The sequence below is a fragment of the Branchiostoma lanceolatum genome, chromosome 7, assembly GCF_035083965.1.
Source record: "Branchiostoma lanceolatum isolate klBraLanc5 chromosome 7, klBraLanc5.hap2, whole genome shotgun sequence".
NCBI classification, from domain to species: Eukaryota; Metazoa; Chordata; class Leptocardii; order Amphioxiformes; family Branchiostomatidae; genus Branchiostoma; species Branchiostoma lanceolatum.
The window spans coordinates 1,359,033-1,377,829 of record NC_089728.1 but is presented as its reverse complement, the minus strand read 5'-3'; the positions used below and the strand labels follow the sequence as shown (position 1 = coordinate 1,377,829).

At 41.1% G+C, this 18,797-nt stretch overlaps 1 protein-coding gene across 4 annotated transcripts in view; it reads right to left on the bottom strand.

Moving 5' to 3' along the window:
* The window catches only part of LOC136438501 (A disintegrin and metalloproteinase with thrombospondin motifs 16-like), a 191,343-nt gene that overhangs the window by 24,068 nt on the left and 148,478 nt on the right, over nt 1-18,797 (bottom strand). For 3 of the 4 annotated variants that reach the window (XM_066433311.1, XM_066433310.1, XM_066433308.1), the window contains 6 exons: nt 12,251-12,388; nt 11,729-11,882; nt 10,424-10,534; nt 9,811-9,959; nt 9,333-9,396; nt 4,243-4,351 (listed from right to left, as the gene is read on the bottom strand). In XM_066433311.1, coding sequence (XP_066289408.1) covers nt 4,243-4,351; nt 9,333-9,396; nt 9,811-9,959; nt 10,424-10,534; nt 11,729-11,882; nt 12,251-12,388 — 725 coding nt within the window. The remainder of the gene's footprint in view (nt 1-4,242; nt 4,352-9,332; nt 9,397-9,810; nt 9,960-10,423; nt 10,535-11,728; nt 11,883-12,250; nt 12,389-18,797) is intronic. The other variant, XM_066433309.1, reaches the window with a different exon arrangement.

Below are 18,797 nucleotides of genomic sequence, written 5' to 3'. Positions count from 1 at the left end.
ATTCATTGTTTCCCTCCTCACATGCTCATAAAAAGCTAAAAGTGAGCCGTAAACACAGTCCATATGGCCTTGGTCAGGTGAGATTTACGACATGAAGTTAACGACTTCTTGCTCCAATCTGTTCCTCATGACCTTTCACCTCGAACCTGTGTGACCTCTACTCACAAGGTCATGGGAACGCTAGAACTAAGGGTTGACCAATGACAGTCCCTGATTGAAAACAACTTTTTTCACGCTGTGAATTTTTACGAAGGTCAGCGGGTGTCCGGACCCCAATTTAGCAAACATGTAAGAGTTAAATGAGGGCAGGGCCTGTCCAGGGATAACTGACACAGGTTGCTTTGATAAATACTTCCGCTACGAATTCTCAACCTCAAGCTTCATCCAGGTTTGTACCAGGTGCGTATTGTGGCATAACTCACTCACTCACTCATGACCCATGACCTCAGTGGTCGTAGGGACGTCATGACAGCCAGCCGCAGTGATCCGTGCCCATCCTATTGTGGCCTAACCAATTCAAATCCATGGATTCTTAGAAAATGTAGGATCGGACAATGTGTGTGTAATGTACAAAGGATTATACAGACAGCTAAATCTCCGTCATGATGCCCTACACTATTTCTGCTTTTGCAAGAAAGTTCATCTTCCATCACAAGAAATGGATTCACCAAATTTTCAACATTCACTCCAGTCTTAATCTTCTCCACTGGCACTCAGTTGTCCTTAGTGAAAACCCTTGTGTCGGAAAACACTTAACCATGAACTTCTGGTTTCTCTCCTTAGAATGTTTAAGAGCCAAGGAAATAAATTGGTTCACATGTGACCTTAACTTGAAACAGAGAGAGGAGGGGAGGGGGGATGGATAGTTGGGATAATCACACAGCGGGGGTGTAATACTCTAACCAGGTACGTCTGCCCAGGAAACACCTGCTCGCCATTTACAGGTCATTAAGGAGGAAGGAATTTCCTCAAGAAAATCATCTCCAGCCTTAAGACCTGGGGGGAATCTTAAGGAACATCCAGGGGTTGTCATCAAGGGGGTCAGTCCAAGGACGTTCCCATGATGCTCTTCTTTTAGAACCTCAGGTCATGTGACATCTGACTGGACAGAAGCCCTCAACACCGCCACTTAGTCTGTGTTTGAACCCTGGGTGCAATTTCATCAACACTGATGCAGACAAAAGGAGGAGATATGATTGCTAACTTTGACATACGAAATTGAGTCACCAGCAAAGTGGTATAAAAACATCACAAGATTCTGAAACAGTTAGAAGAACTGCAGTGAAAAGACATAATGTAAGTCTTATAGCAGCTAAGGGTCAGCACCTGGCCTGAGCACTTATAATAAGCAGGTGGGGGCAAGACTGAACAACAAAAGCAAGAGTACTACTGTACAGGCTTAACCCCCTTGCTAAGGGCGTATCTATGCACCAAATTCGAGTTGGCTACAGCAGGAATTGGCAAGGACGGGGTAAAGTTAAGACGACTCCAGGTGCCATCATCACCACACTTATTTCTAAAAGAAACTCACGAGAGCACGCCTTGTTGGGCAACTCAACACCTAAGACGTCTCCTTCACTTAAGACCCAGGGTCAACTGACCAGGACTCTCCCACCTCCTCCGAAAACAAACCGTCCAGTTTATAAACTTCTGCTAAGATAAACACTTTCAGCATCTGTTTACTTCCGCGGAAATAAAGCCTCCTTACTTGGGTAAACAGGGATATCTTGATGGCCGGTTACCTCCTAAACCAGATTTCATCTCTAAACAAACAAGGCTCGGCTGACAACAACACCCTTCAAGACTGTATTTTACCGACCCTTAAGAAAGCGGCTGCAGCCTTGAGTTTACAAACTTTGTGGCAGAATCCTGTCACTTGTGTCCATGAGACTGCTACACACCCAAGACCCTTGATACAAATACTGAATGTGTGGTTGCCACATCGATTGAGACAATTGTAGTTTAAATGATTGTAATTGAACAACATTTACAAGCTTACTCTTCAAAATGCATAACTCAGAATAGCTGCCAATGATCTTCTAGACTCTGACATTAAACACAACGAAGACTGGGGAAAATGACAGAAAAACTGAAAAACTGAGGTGTGAATGAGTGAAAAATATACTTTTTGTGAAGGCTAATACTGTTAATGTACTTTCAATGGTACATGACTTGTAGTTTAAAAATGGTACATAATTGTGTATTCCTGTAAAGTACGACCATCTCAATCCACCTGTTCTGCACATTACATATTTCAATTCCTCCCCTCAGTATGAGGTCTCTCGCCCTAGATACCAGCCCAGCAGGGTAAAACTCCAACCTGCCCGCCTCTGCGATAAACTGGTGAAAAATCTCCAGGAATGTGACAGGCAGGCTTCGGTGTTAACCTCTGTCTGGGGTGAAAGTGACTTACTGGTACCATCTACGTATATGTACATCTTCCTGATGTGCTTCGATTTAGTAAATTCAAGAACCTTTCTTCCATAAAAAACTGCAAACCTGTTGATTGCAAATGCTAGGATTCCCCTGATTCTCAAACGTAAGAGATAAACTAAGAGGAATGTGACATGTTAACCTCCATATGCACTGTGGTGACTTACTGGTATACCAACTTACTTTCATTTCTGGTGATGCCATTTATCTCAACTGTAGTATCTTTCTTCCATCAAAAACACTTAGACTTGTTTTGCAAATGCTATAATTTTGCTTATTCTAGCAACTATGTCCAATATATCAACTGAAAAATCTCCAGGAATGTGACAGACAGGCTTTTGGTGTCCACCTCTGTCTGGCCTGGAGTGACCATCAGGCCAGCTGTCCCTGGTCAGACAACCCTGCTGACTTAACAGAAACCAGCAGACAACTCCTTAAACCTGTCACTACCTCTAAGTTACTACAGGAGGAGCCTGAGGGCATTTGGCGTTTCTTGGAAGTACCTTGGATAATCCTTGATATTTGCAAGTATCTTATTGCAAGACGATTTATTCACATTTTTATCATAAAGATATATTCATGCTCATTTGAAGAAACATCTCATATTCTACTTTTTTGACAAACATGCCAAATATTTTGATTGAACCATGAGAAAACTGCTGAGTTAACAGAAAACAGGAATTCTCAGTCCCATCACTCCTCCAGGTAGGATTTGGTAGTTTCTTCACCACTACTTGAGACAGAGCATGTCTTAAGGCTATCCGGGGGGTTTAAGGACTTAAGCGCACTGGAGGACGTCTGAAGGGGAGATTATAACTTTAAGGAGCTCGATGATAGTTAGGTGTCTCCACATGTCCAAGACGAAGATTCTGTCTTCAGTTGACCTTGTTTTGGAGGTGGTCTCTGATGATCTTAATTTACACCAAGATTTCTGCATTTCAGTAATCATTTGTAAAATTACCCCTCATTGGCTGTAATGACGAGGATGCAACATACAAACTTGTTAAAAACTTGTTTAAAAATCCCAGCTTTCTTGAGACACCTTTACTGTCTTCAACCTGTGCACATTAAGAAGAAACTACGGTTTGGGCCCTCCATCCACAGCTGTGAGATCCAAATTCTCAGTGTAGATAAATCTTCACCTCCATACCAGACGAGTCACCAGAGAAACCTTGAGTCAGTAACTACCAGAACTCCACAATCTTTCTCCATTACACATCCTCACATCACTGAGACATGAACTTGTCACAGAAACACTTTCCAGTCACAAACTCAAGAGTCGACGTCTGGATATCTAAGACATTCCAGCTGAGAAAACCTTCAGGTAGGAAGGTCATGCCAACCTGCATGCCTGGAAGGGCACAGATGACCTTGGGCTTGGCCTGGACAAGCGTCTCACACAAACAAGCTTGAGTAGAGAAAGGAAAAACCTGCAGAGTGAAACAGCAAGGTGACCTTCGAATTCGAAATGGTACAAGCCATGCAAAGTGTGTCAGGATGATAAAACCCTTTCTCTTGTCCTGTTTTTTTTCTGGAGAAGAAGTTTAAGAGCCTGGACTTTCTCACCATCCAACTTGACTTCTACTAGAAAGGGTTACCGTCCTTGCCTTGAGAAGGGACAATTTACATGTATGTGGTCCAAGTGTGCTTTGTACTTGAAAATCTATACTGCACTATCTACATGCACTTAAAAAGAGCATGGTGTCTGTCTTTCATGTTACGAGTATGAAAGGTAAAGGTAATATTTTTCCTGTGAGCAAAACTATGCAACTATGACGACTATGGAATGTTGTACATTCCCCCACCCACCTTCAACTCTGGTGTAGGGCTTCCACTTGTAGTACCATCCTCGGAACGGCTTGCTGTTGAACTCGGCACACTGCTGCGAACGGAAGTCACGCGTCTCCTTGGGACAGTCCTGGGTGGGGAGGGGGGGCAGAAAGAGGAGGTCGTTTTGAGTTTATTTAGATTGTTTAATATCTATCTATTAACATGATCCAAGGAATAGTAAGCTTTAAAGAACATTTGCCACATCAAAACAAAGTACAAAATTTAATGTATACTATATCGAGATTACAAGACATTATAAATTGTGAAAACTTTCAACAAAAACTGCTGTTAGAATGGAAGCTGCACTTTGGAGAAAAAGCGGTAGGGGGATTGCCTCAAATTCCAATCGAGAGAAAAAATTATAACCAAGATGCCATTTTGAGTATTGTTTGCACAACGATCAGCAAACCAACTTTGCCATGTCACACTAGCAGGTAATTATCAAAGTAAGCAAGGGGGACCAAACTCTATTTCTCCATCTACTAAAATCTTGCACCCAAATCTACAGGCTTAAGATCATATGAACAGATGGAGCTTGTCGTGTTTAAACAAGCAAGCTCGGCTTTTGTTTCAATATCAGCCTGACGACACATATTACTTCAGAATCGGCGGCGTGCGCTGACTGCCTTTGATCTCTCCTAAGTCCTAAACAGCGATGCTTTGTTTCTAAACTTCTCGGGTGCGTCTCCAAACATTCGGGCTGTCAGGACGCTGTGAGGACGTGTCAATTCAATCTGTTCCAGGAGCGGACCACAGACAAGGCGGGCTGTCTGCCGCCGCCAGGTGTTCACAACGTTGGCAGGGCTTGAAATTCATGTAAGGATATAAGTGCAACTAGAAATTTTGGTGCATAGGAAAAACTGGGCTGCACAACATAAAATCAAGTAGATTGAATGGGAAGTTATCAAGGTTGTTGTTTTCTCCTCGTCGGTAAAGATTTGGAAATTGTGATGAGATTTGGTGGCTTCTTTGAATGGCTCTTTTCTTTCCTGGTCGTTATATACAATGGCACAAAGGTGCTGTTATAGATCTAGACTGTTTCCAGCCGTGCTCTATACAGTAGGACGAAGCTGGGAAGGCAAGCACATGATCTGCTCATCTGGGCAATTGCACTTTCAGAAAGGCCGGCCTTGTACCTCGTCATCCTGGCAAATCTGTTATCAGGTTCCAACCGGCTGCCTTACCGCCCTGTTATGTTTACATAAGCCAAGGGATTTCTCAGACAATTGTAAATGGTAGGGATTTGAGAACAAGCTTGTTAGATTTTTGAGAATCGCACCATTTTTTTGAGTGGCAGAGAATAAAGAATTGTTCTCTTCTTGACCATTCTATGTCTCCTTCTCCACTAGTTTTCGATATCTAAATAGCACTGAAAAATTTGAATTGTTAGACAAACCATGCATTATATGCTCCATTCGTCTTTACATTTACGACTGTCTTAAGAAGCGAGAAGTTCTCCATTATTTCCATGGCCTGCACTTAGCTTGTAAGAGCATAAACGTACAATAAAGGTCTTTCATTCATTCATTCATTCATTCATTCATCAACTGCTAATCAAAACTTCATGTTAGCATTAGACTAACTAAAAGGTAACTTGATATCATGACATCAAAGCTCCCTACCTCCAAGCATGCACATTTTGATATACAGGGCCTAAACAAAAGCTTCTTGAGGCCTTTTTTCCCAGACGATTCATTTTGTCATATTACAGATATTTTATTAAAATATGAGCTCAGGTCTTGGGAAACGACAAAAAAAGGTCACCAGACAGATAAAGTTTAATGAGTGAATCATTTCCCTTTCCTTCCGACCAGGTGAGTTCTGACAATGGCACACCTTACAGGCAGCACAGGTGTGCCAGACTTCAAAGGAAGCCCCCTAGAGAGCAGTAGTCAGGTGCTTAAGATGGCAGAAAGATGACGACAATGTCAAAAAATCAAACGAGTGTTTAGGAAGTGCAACAGACTGTGGCTTTGTGTGTCTTCTACCAGGAGGAATACATGCATTTCTGTAAAATTGGAAAATTTAAAGGGAATGGTATTTGGAGAAAAAAACTTTCCAACTTTCTTACGAATCATCCAAAAATTTGACACACAAAAGACCCAATGTGAAAGGGTAAAATTTTGCTGATCACTGAAAAATCACTAAACTTAGCCATATTAAGTAAAGCACTTAACACTATTTGAGGGGGTGTGAGAGCACCTGTGTGTGGTGAAGTTCACTGACTTTTGAATGACCACCCACTGCTCTGTCACAGTACAGCAAGTTTTCAATAAAAAAAAGTAAAGCAAGTGTGAAACCAGTTTCAAAATAGTTTTTAACTGTTGTGACAATAGAAATACATGTTGAGTAAACTGAAATTATGACATGCATCACAAGTATTGCCTCCTGTGAGAACTTGGGGGTCTAAGACTCTGGATCAAATTCTGCTACCAAAGCAAAAACGTTTTACCAAAGCTTCTTTCCCAACCCTTCTTAGAAATACAGAGGCATGAAATTTTGTTAGTAGCATGAACTTGGTAACAACAAATATCTCAGTTTACAAGGGACATTACTGAGACATAGATCAATTTTGTACCTGATTTGTATAGTGCTGTATTTGTGCAGTAAGTCCTAGTCTTTAACTGACAGAAGAAGAAGAGAGCAGAGCACTTTTTGTGGCCTGAGTGGGTGAGATGCAAGCTTTGTCAACCCATGTCTCAGAAGCATCTTTTACATCCTGACTGGACAGTCTCACCCCTACGTTCCAGTACACAGTGTACGAAAAAAGCCACACAGAAACCCGGGATAACACTAGTCCCTTCTGACAACCATTAACAGCAGGAAAGATTGTCCCTGTTTGGTTAAGGATTATGTCTGAGCTACTGGGAGACCAGTTAAGCTGATAACTCGCTGATGGGTATGCCGGTGTATTTCCTCCTATTTGCAGAGGTTTAGCGAGGAACAACACCAGGCTTGGTCTGTCATCTTCTGTGGAAACAATGAACTTTCTATTCTGCCCTGAATGCTGACAGTCTTTTGAGCTACTAATTTGTGCACGAAAATGATATTGAGAAGCAAAGTTGACCTGGAATTTCCAATATAAAAATTGGACATACCCAAATCTTTGACTGTCCAACTCCAGTCTTTGATGAAAATTTGGGTAAGAATAATTTTTGTGAATGATTTCTATCAACACAGATGAACTTTCAAGCTAAAAGTGGTAATGGGTGGCCTCCAGCTATCGTTTCACATATGAGCACATCACAGACCTTTTTTTTCCTTTTAACTTTTAAGTTTCTTGCACAAAGAAGAGCTACTGGTTGATCACTATGGGTGGGAATTTTTTGCTTTTCAGAAAGCTAAGACCAAAAGGATATCTTTTAAATCCGAGTAAATTCTGAGCAAACTCCACGCTGATTAAATGGTCCAAACAGACTTAACGATTGAGCCAATTAAGACCAGGCCACACAAACTTTGAAGCTTCGTACCGTGTTTCATGAAAATGCTCAAGTCGGATTTTACCCAAACTTTTCCCAAAGAAGTGGCAATAAAAAAGCATCTGCACCTTTTGATGCCTTGTCAAGATTCTATTAATTGACACTGAATTAAAATTGAATCCATGTCATTCAAATGGAATAAAATTCTGCTAAAATTACCAGTAACTTTTCATCTATTTATTTTTTCTCACTTGTCCGCAGCCCGTGATGGAACAAAACTACCAAACAGGTAATTAAAAGGTTGTGGCCGCTAGGTTTCAGGCTGGGTTTGTGATGATAGCTGATCCCTGTCGAAACGTCTCTTTATTTTCCCAAGCAGCGATGTCGTTAAAACACGGACTAATTGGACATAATTGGCCACAGTTTTTACCCCACACAGTCTTGAAGCTTGGGACGTTTAGGGAAACTAACAACATACACAGTGCAAGGTCAGAATAGTTTTAGCAATTAGAAGGCTTGAAAGTTGTTTTGGTAAAATTGCTGGATGACTGAATTAGGTTGTCTGTTTGACCCTTCCTGAAGCTCATCAAAAAGGAACAGATCCAGACTGGAACATCAGGATAGTTCAGTTCAGCAACTGGAGGGGCTCGAAACGTTTTTAGTAGAATTCCCGGACATAAAAACTAGCTTTTTAAGCTCAATAGAAATTTAAAAAATGCTTAGGACAACTTAAGAGAAACCTGAAGACTCAGAGTGTTTAAGGAACTTGTGGAGATGCAAAAAATTGTTTAGTGATTTTGCTGGATGTATAAATAACTTTGCCTGAATGATCAGCATGCTTCTGACTTCATTAAGACCATGCAGATTTCATCATTAGTGGCTGTATGTTTTGTCTGTGTCTGTGTACTGAGTATATCGGTTGAAATGTTTTTTTTCAAAACAGCCATTTCTCATTTATTTTTAGTCACAATTAAGGCTGACCAGATGTGCTTGTTTTTAATGAATGAAAAAAGGTTACCACTGCTCTGTTGACATGTTATTGGAATTTCACAACAAGAAGTGTCATTAAAGAGACCAATTAGCAAATCTGAGTCAATGTGAGATAGGCAAAATGCCTTCTATAGGACCAAGAAACCTGCAACGTTTCAAATGGCGCTTAAGTTAATGTTAGCTTTATTTTGTATTCTGTTCTCATGAAGCTTATTACAAATTTTGAAAGAAACTATTTGAATGTCCTAGTCACAAAATGGTTCATTTGCGAACTCGTCATCTGGAAATTAACATCTTAAAATTTCTGAACTTTACTTGATCCTGTAAACTTTCCCGGACAGTTGAGCACATTTTAGGGATTACTTCTGAATAAGTGGGCTCTTAACGGCCACAAGGGCAGCCAAAGTGAGCCACACACAGAGAACCAAAAACTCATCAGACAGATACTTCAGTCTGGTTGTCAACAAAGTGAAAATTGCTAAAATTGCGTGTTTCTAATAAAAAGTAAGAGTTCTATTAAACTTCAAGAACTCATCCACCAAAAAGGAGAAAGTTCACTCTTCCCTGATGAAAGCAGCTGTCCAGCTGCTGAAACGTAGGTAGAGAAAAATTGTTGTGTTCCTAAGAAAACTGTGTATTGTGTGAGTTCAGGGTTCTTACCTGGATATTGCACATACGGTAGATTTTGCTCTCCCCTACACAGTACGCTCCGCCATATTGAGGTCTGCAGTGAACGAAATACAATACAGATATTTCTAGATATGCAAAACAGACCAAAATGCCTTTAATAGAGTTATCAATTATATAAATGAAGCAAAAATGGAATCTCTTAACTGGGACGGGGGACCTTACAAACTTCTGGGCACCATTGACCCACTACTGACATCACCTTTTCATCTATTATATAATCCCTAAAAAAGAAATGTTAAATGTCAGTGTTTGAGGAAAGGCAAAGATTCAGTTGAAAATTTGCCCAGCGTTCAAAAGAGAATATCTAAACGCAATTTCTCAACTCATTTATTTATTTCCCAATGTCATGTTTATGTCCCTCATTCAATCATTTCTCTTTCTTTATTACTCAACAAGCATAGACTGATAAGTAGTAACTGCTATTAAACATGCAAACAAACAAACGTACCTGGGGTTATTGCAGTCGCGTTCCTTGTAGGTGATGCCGCCGCCGCAGGTCCGGGAGCAGGGCGCCCACTCAGAGAAGGGTGACCAACCGCCGTCCACCGCGGGCGGGCCGTCCGCACCGTAGTCCACGCACTGACCCATCCGGCACCACTGCGTTAGAAACAATGATGTCATTAAAACGATGTGGCCTTGTGAATAATTTCATCAGGTTGGAGAATCACTGGATAACATGTTTCTTTATTCACAGCCAAGACATACAATTGGCGATCATGATGAGGGTCCCCCGATACAGACTCAATCATGTTTGGAACTGCATTCTTAAAAAGTAACTGACTATGTTAACTTCCATAATTATTGCTACCGGACAGTACTTATTCTTGCCAGGCTTCATCCTCTTGAATGGGATGTAAATCTAGAGCTCCAGTTTTGAGGAGAGCCACACCTCGAGCATGTTACAGAACCCACTCTTATAGAAAAGAGTAAGGGTCCATCCCAGTTTTAGTGGATCAAACCTTAGAGTCCGCTTTTACACAGCCTGTACATACTATACAAGACTGCTGTATTACTCTTAAAGCTGATTACCGGTGATGAAGAAAAAAAGAAATAACTCCCACCTTGTTGGGCCCACAGGACGTCCCCTCTGCGGCGGGGAGGAACTTGGTCTCGCAGCGGCGGCCTCCCCGATGGCACCACAGCCCCTTACAGATGTCCTGTACCGAAAGGGACTGGGGTAATCAGCACGGTTAGCCTCAAGGAGAAAAGCCACCAAAGAAAAGAAACGAAAATATAGCAGGTGCAACTAAAAAGCACCGCACTAGAGAGCATTAGCATAGAAAAAAGATTTTTCAAGAAAAATGGAGTAATGAAAAAAATCATCCTCCCGTCCTCCAGAAGAAAAGCCACCCAAAAGATAAAATATATATATAGTAGGTGCAAGTAATGGAGCACCGCACTAGAGAGCACTAGCATAGAAACTAGAAGAAAAACTTCAAGCAAAACTGGGTGATGAAAAAAATCAACCTCCACATTCTCTAGAAGAAACGCCACCAAAGAAAAAAAAATTATGTGTGCCTATACATCTAAAACATCCCAAGGATCAGAGCACTTGCACAGTGTAAGCCACTGCTGACCAGAGGTAACTTAGCATCTTTAGTATCCCTTTAGGCTTGGCATGCTTCCCAACAGCAGTTACAGAAGAAACTGCCAGGGGCATTGCCAAAGATTCATGACGAGGCCAACTTGCAAGGGGAAAACCATAAGAATCCATTCCCAAACTTCAAGGTTGAGAAAGCAAGAAAGCGACCACAAAGGGTGGTGACAACACATTCTTCTTGCCGAGTCGCCTTGACAGAGATACGCGTACATGTAACAAGCATACATGTACAGGCACACTGTCCAGGTCCTACCTTTATATAGTCGAAGTGCTCATGGCAAATTTGTTGTCCCTCACACTAAACACATAACACAGAAACACACACAGAACAGCAACATATCAAAAGAAAGCCCCTTTTGTTACACCATTTTGGGGTACATGTATCTAATTTACTTTCAATTCATCACAATGTGGGCAAAACAGGTGTGAAGACACATTTCAACTTATGAGCAGAATTGCATCCATACTGAGGCCACACCAAAATCTATTTCCTTCGTTCTCAGATAGGTGAAAACATAGCAGTGCTTGGACATCATACGAGCAGAGAGCTGGGAGGAAAACTTAAATATGACTATCTTCTCTAAGGACCTGAGTGCACCAAGGTAGAAACCTGGTGCCCAAGCTTTGTTTGCATTATATTTTTCAACTTATGCATATTTTCAAAAAGTCACAGAACCAACGGATTAAAATGAATATTCCGCATAGGAAAATGTGAAATGATGAATGGCGGAATGCTGACAACGTTGATATGACCTTGACCTCTCACCTTTCCAAAGTCGAACATGCAGAGCTGCGCGCTGTTCCCGAACTGCCACTTGCACTGCAGGTCGGCGTTGTACAGCTCGCCGGGGAGCTTCTCCGGAAACTTGAACTCCGCCACGGCCTTGGGGGGGTCATTCAGACAGGTGGACTGGGAAGTTCTGGGGAGGGCGGAAATTAATGTCAGACAACTGGTAGAGGTAATTTAATACTACTGTAAATGTATTTAAGTTCGCATGGTTTTTAGTTCGCGCTAAGGTGAAAATGGAGTGTCTGCGGTGGTTTTAAGTGACAGCGCTATAGTCACATGCTGCTTCAGTATTGAACAAAAATGATTGCAGTGGCAGTAAGAACATGGATCCAGTCCAGGATTTTCGAAAAGGAATCCATCCGCTGCCTGGGTGAATCCTGATTAACAGATCTAAGCTAGCTTCCAGAGAAGGCCTGGTGACAAGCACGCCATTTGTAGGTATATGATAGAAAATCAGCACCAAGACATCTACATTAATTCTAAGAGAACTCTACTTACACGAGGAACTTGCGGAGGTAGTTCCGGCTGCATGACGACCAGGAGAACATGCCGTTGACCCCCTGCAGGGTGGGGGACATGATGTTCCCGTCCCGCTTGCTGCACACGTTCCCCTCCCCGTCGTGAACCATGCCGAAACTACAGGAACACAGGAACAACAGCGGGGTTAGAACTCCGTACACATTCTCATCATTATCTTTAACTATAGACAACAAGTTTTTTTCCAAACTACACAATCACAGTAACAAATTAACAAAGTAACACAGGCCTCTATACAGGGGGCTAGTCTGCTGGTAGTGGTGTGTGTTCAACTTCCATACTCTTCTTCATTATTGCTCAGCAGAGAAAGCGGTATACATAATATGTACCATTTTTCAAGTCTTTGGTATGACCCTGCCGGGATTTGAATGCCCAACCTTCCAAATGCCAGGCAAACACAAGGGCAGGGTAAGAATTTCCTTATCAAACTCATCAACTTGACCTACAAACCGAAGACAAATAGCAGTGCTTCTCTTTCATTCATTACCTAGACAAAGCAATACAACATTACCACAAACTAGGGGGCAAAAACGTGGGTAGCAGACCCACAAATCCCCCTGACCCACGTAGATCAACCCAGGTCACTTACTGTCCCACAAAAGACTTCAAACTCAAAGCCACAAATCCACAAAATCCAAAGCCGCAAATCCCACGTGTTCTCACCTCTGCACCTAATTGGTCTACCATCATATCCAGGGATTGCGGTACAGGGGAGGGAGGGGGAAGATTTGAATAGCGCACTAGATCTCTGCTAATGCCATAACTTCTCCTACAGCACTTTTGAAAGGGAACGGCAACTTTTACCAAATCCGGCACCCAGACAGAGGATTTTGCCCAAGGTGACGTTTGACCCAAGTTTAGCATATTTCGATGGTTATCGCATACAATCTAACTCTGACTGTATCTCCTTGATCTATTTGGTTGTCTTCTTTGACGATTACAAAGCAAAGCCGGCTTTCCGTCTATTCACAGATGAGACAAGAATACAAAATAGAATAGACAAACGACATCTCAATAAACATGTCTGACCTTAAGGGAACGATTTACTGATTTGATACATCATGTTCAAGTCTTTGAAAAGTTACAAATGGATGCAGGTAACAAGCTGTAAGTGGCAGGTTTGCGCTGAAGTATGTCACGATCTCGGACGGCTTTTGTTGACTGTGATACATGCACTAGGCACATCAAACCAGCGCAATCTTAGCTTTGTAAGGGAACGCTTTATCCTCTTACTATGCATTAAGCAACAAGGGTTTGGAATGCACGTTCTGTTCACGTGTGTACCAGATGAACATATTATTAGGTTATAACACAAAGAGATGTGCTTTGTGGTTTCAAGTCAACCACACAAACACTTACAGTTTGTTCTCCTAGCAGAAAAGTATGGCTCCTTTTCAAATATTATTGTCTGCAACTTGGAGGTTTTCTTTTTCATCTGTCTTACAAATGAAGAAATACAATAAACTCATCACAACATCTGTCCCACAAACAAATCCAAATGCACGCCAAGAAGGCGAAATCTTTGTTGCTCTCTTTTGTCTCTTTAACCACAAAAAGATGGAGCAGGGGAAGTCCCAAGGTCAGCCAGAGGTCAAGTTGGGTACAAACTGCGAAGATCCGCGGCGCGTGCGGAGGCAAACTGCGAATGGGTCTGCAAATATACCATCAGCTGTAAGGCATGTCCATGTGTGGGCATAGCGGCGATATCTAGGGGTGGGGGAGGGCGGTGGAATACCATTTGTTGCTGGATTCAGCGAACATTGTGATGAACTTTGTGGCTTGAGAAGCAAAGATTTTCTAACCACCATAGCAAAGATTCTTTAACCTCCATCCTGCTGCATAACCCTGTAACCAATAGGGATTCAGTGCCAAATACTACCTCAATAGGAAAGGTGTTAATCAGCCAAAACTCAGCCTTCAAGAATGATGAAAGATTCTAATTGATTTGAGTAATATTTCAACTACTGGCATTTAATAAATCTAATGATTTTTATGAAATTCACTGGATTATTTTCCCACCTAAAAACACTTGATAACTGAATTGTTAAACAAAATTTAAAGAGAGCATATGAAGTAAGCACAAGCAAGAAACAGTCCACAGACCATCTGATTTTCAATCCTCTCGCAAATTCAAACCAACATCCTTACATATAATATATCATTAAAACCACATTGAAACTGGCAAACTTCAAAGCGGCACTGCAATACTACCAAACGTAAACAAGCTATCACAGTGATATCACTGTTGATTGTGTAATAGTTCAAAAAGATTACCGATGCAGACCTAAACACCAGGTTCATGACCGAGGTAGCAGAAGGTCCTAGCCCTCGGCACACTCTATTGAAGATGAGAGAGAAAGAACCGAAAAGGTCTCGCTACCAATGACTTAATCTTCCACAGGTCTCCTCAACTATATGCTGCCGATTTGTAAGTTTGACAGTTGTTGGTACAAACACCTCCAGTCGCAGGCATCAAAGGAGAGGGGACCATGGTTAATAACACCGCTGTTAGGCCACGTGAACTTGACTTTAAGGATGACATCCTCTTCTGACCCAAAATTTTATGAGAGTGCCAGAAAAAGGCAAGTCAAAATCTTGTTTTACAATAGATGATCTTGTTTTACAATAGATGTTACTCAAATAGATGCTCCTGGTTTTGAAAAAGTCTTAAGGATAATGACATATTCTCTTTTTTCAATTGACAGTTTCACTGTGGTTCTAATGTTGTGACCACTCTACAACTTACAACAAGGGTGCAACCATTGCTATTGACCATTACATACTGAAATGGAAATGTTCTTTTTCAGAAACCAAGGCGATACCAAAGCAATTAGGCTGATGTGAACCATAGACTCACATTAGGGAGGCCTTCCTGTCAAACCTGGAAGGAATCTTCCTCCAGGGTTCTTGCCCAGATGGACGCCCCCAGCTGACATTAACAGCCCGCGTGTCTGTCCTAACAGGTACAATTTCAGGATAAATGAAAACACAGGCCAGAGAAGACACCATGACATCGACCCAGGCTTTTCCAATCGTTGCGAATTTTCAGGAACACAACAGTTAACACTTTAACAACCACAACCGTTGCAAAATACATACCTCTGTAGTGGACAGCACCACATAAAAACCTCTATTCCAAAGAAAACTTTATCAAATACAAAATTCACTCAAACAACAGTTACTGGATGACGATAAGTATACAAAACTTTTCCACTTGCTTGAGTAAACCCATTACCTGGGTGTCTAACCTTCATCCGATGCATAAGAAAAAGAAAAAGAAAAAAACTTTCCTTGAAATTCTTCAAAAGCAAAACTTTTGAACTTGAATGTTCATCATGTGCCATATTGGTAGACTAAACAAGGTGAACTTTTGCTATGAATAGATTCTGAAGCAGAGAAGTAGCAGTGAACCAATATGATTGTGTGAAGCCACCTACGGCATTCAGAGGTTAATTCACAGGTAACCTCCAAGGCCTGTGGTTAACCAAACCTGTAAGCTACACCCTTACTCAACCAAGTCCTAAACATAGGTATTCCAAACACAATCTTTAACATTTTCACATATTATGTCTAGAAAATGTTACTGTTTCCCAGATACGGATTGAAAGAAGAGAAAAATGTTTTGCAGGTAAAACCAAAAGTTGACATTGTTGTCGATAGAGTTTCCCAAACTCTGAACCTTCAAAGTGGATTGGTACGTGACTTCTATCGACTGCATCAGAATATCTTCTGAATGTTTCGTAAATAAAGACAGTATGTAGCCTCAAATTCTGACACTGCTTTTCACTATGTCCTGATGCCAGACACTTGATTCCTCCGTTGAAATATCTTCTAAATGTTTCACTCCGGAGGTAAAGTAAACCCAGAAGAAAACCTTAGTGGGAGTTTGGGGTTTGTGACACCACGTTTCATTTCGTCCCCGCTGCCAACTTCAGTCACCATCTCATCCTAACAAGAACCAGAAACTGGAAATGACAGGCGAACTTGACCTGATAGTGAACCCTATCAATGACACACGTGTGACCTCTGAACTCCTGGGGGCCCAACAGTCTGTTCCGTATTATCACGGCTGCAGGTTTGATTCAGAGAGATGTGACTGTGGTTTTGTAGTCTGGGGACAAGGTTTTGTGGCTCGGGAACAACTTTACGGTGCCTCGTATTCCTCAAAGTTTGTCTTTCAAATTTTCGGGGCAACTTTTATGGTCCTGTTATAGGCTAAACTGATGAAATTTTGGGGTTCTTTTTGGGTCGTGATACAAAATGAATCAAAACAAATAGAACGAAAAACTAAGTGAAAATCAACAAGAAATTGAGGCGTTGAATAATGAATGAAGAAATGTGTGATTGAATGAATGAATGAATGAATTTTGTCTTGCAACATTTTAGGAAAAAACTTATCTCAATGGAAGTAAAAGTCAGACAGCTTTTTGCAGCTGGTTCCCAGACTATCAGTTTGTCGTTTTGTTTGTTATGTTCTAAACAACACTACTATTTGGCAAAGGCTAAATTAAGAACTTCAGTTTAGAAACTTGAGTTGTAACAATATTCTTGGACCTTGACCACAACATTTGCAGTAGTGTGTATTGCTTCCTTGTGGTTGTTTTCTTTTCACTTCTATAAAAATGTAGTAACTGTAAATTGACAGATGGTGGTGGTCATAATTTCCTACAAAACATGGGAGTGAACGGGGGCACAAAAAGCGTTTACACTTCTTTTGAGAACAGTTTACAAGAAGATACAAGGTGAGGAAAGACGAATAGGATTTGAGGTTTGGGCAGCGTGCCCGAAATTTTCTGTCCGGCGAGGACAACAGGAGAAGAATGGAGGGGAAATTTCTGGGCACAACCCTCTTGAACTGGGGGTTTACAGAAGCTGTAAGAGTCAGATTGCTGGCATGGTTGTGCAGTGATGTGCCGTCTAGGGCGGACTTGGAGTTCGGGGGAACTCTTGCATCAGGTTGCGGGCCCGGTCATATAAACTAGTGTGTCGTGAGATCATCAAACAATCACGAACTGGCGGCATTCTTGGGATAAATCCTTCATATGTCCTGCAAAATTCTTGGTAGGGAAAAGGCTGTCTTAGATCTTTGTCAGCAGTTGGATGTTACAAACTGTTTGAAAATTCTATGACATCTGAATCGTACTACGACCTACAATGAATGTGACAGCGACAAAAATTACAAAAACAGAAAAAAAAGGATCGGCATTTTCTGCACTCTTTCAGACCAAGCAAACCACGAAATCAACAATTTGGGAAGAGAAAAAAGATCAGATAAGAACGAAAGCTGAACAAACAGGTAGAGGCAGTTCAGGTGAGAACACCTGTAAAAAGTCTGGGTCTCGTACTGGCAGGAAATTGGAAAGGGGAAAAAGGAAATTAAAAAAGGAAACTGTCAACATTTTTCAAGAGGCAGGTGCTTGAGTGAAGGAGAAACCTTGAAATGTAGTTGAACAGTGAAAATCACTGGAGAGAAAACAAGAAATAGGTGCTGTCATAGTGGCAGAGTTGAAAAAAGTTCTAATCTTTCAAAAGATGAAAAGAACAATAATCATGACTGATACAAGAAGGGAATGTCATACTACATCAAAATGAAAAATCACTGTTACTTTTTAGGTAGCAACACACTGGCCACTGAATATGTAATGAATTAAGTAGGGAAGATTAATTGGTAATCGGCACATGAAAGCCCCAATCAATGACTCAAACAGGAAACATTTTGACAGGTGTGAACATTTGATAACTGTTTTCCTTCTCCTTATCATCGTAATAGCCTTCATTACACCACAATGAGCAATTTCCTGAAGATATGGAAACAAGAAACTACAAAAACGAACTTTGAAAAGATAAGAAAACGAGAGAAAGGCCTTAAAGCAGTAAGATAAATACATGTGACAGGTGTGCTGCATACCTTACTACAGGATCTCCAGGTATGCACACAGGTGAGGGAAGCTGAAGAAAAGGGAGCGACCACCCACTGCAGATTCTTCAGGAGGAAGACAAGAACTTTTCCTTTAGACAAAGAAAATGGTTTCCCTCTACTGGAAAACATGCTTATTTTGTGAACCAGTTGACTGATTGTACTGATAGGGTCCCATTGCAATATCTGGATAATGTGTTTGTTTGTTTGTTTTATTTAGATCTCCATTAGTGTGATGGATTAATGGTGTATGACATGACATACAAATTATATGGTTGAGGACTACAGGAAATAGGTTTGAAATTCTTGAAAGTTTTCAGAAATTTCTTAACTGTTTGGCTATGATGTAACCGAAGTTTTTCAGCTATACTTTGCAAACACAATAAGTTTCTTTAAATCTATGAAATGTCTTACTAGAAGTCATAACTATTACACCTCTGGCTTTAATTATGTGTATCTACATTAATTCCATTCAGAAAAGTTGACTGCCTCACATTATACACCTAGCCGAGCTCGGAACTTACTTGAAGGTAAAGATATCTATATTTTTAATATTTATACTGCGATCAACTGTTTAGACATTCAAACCCT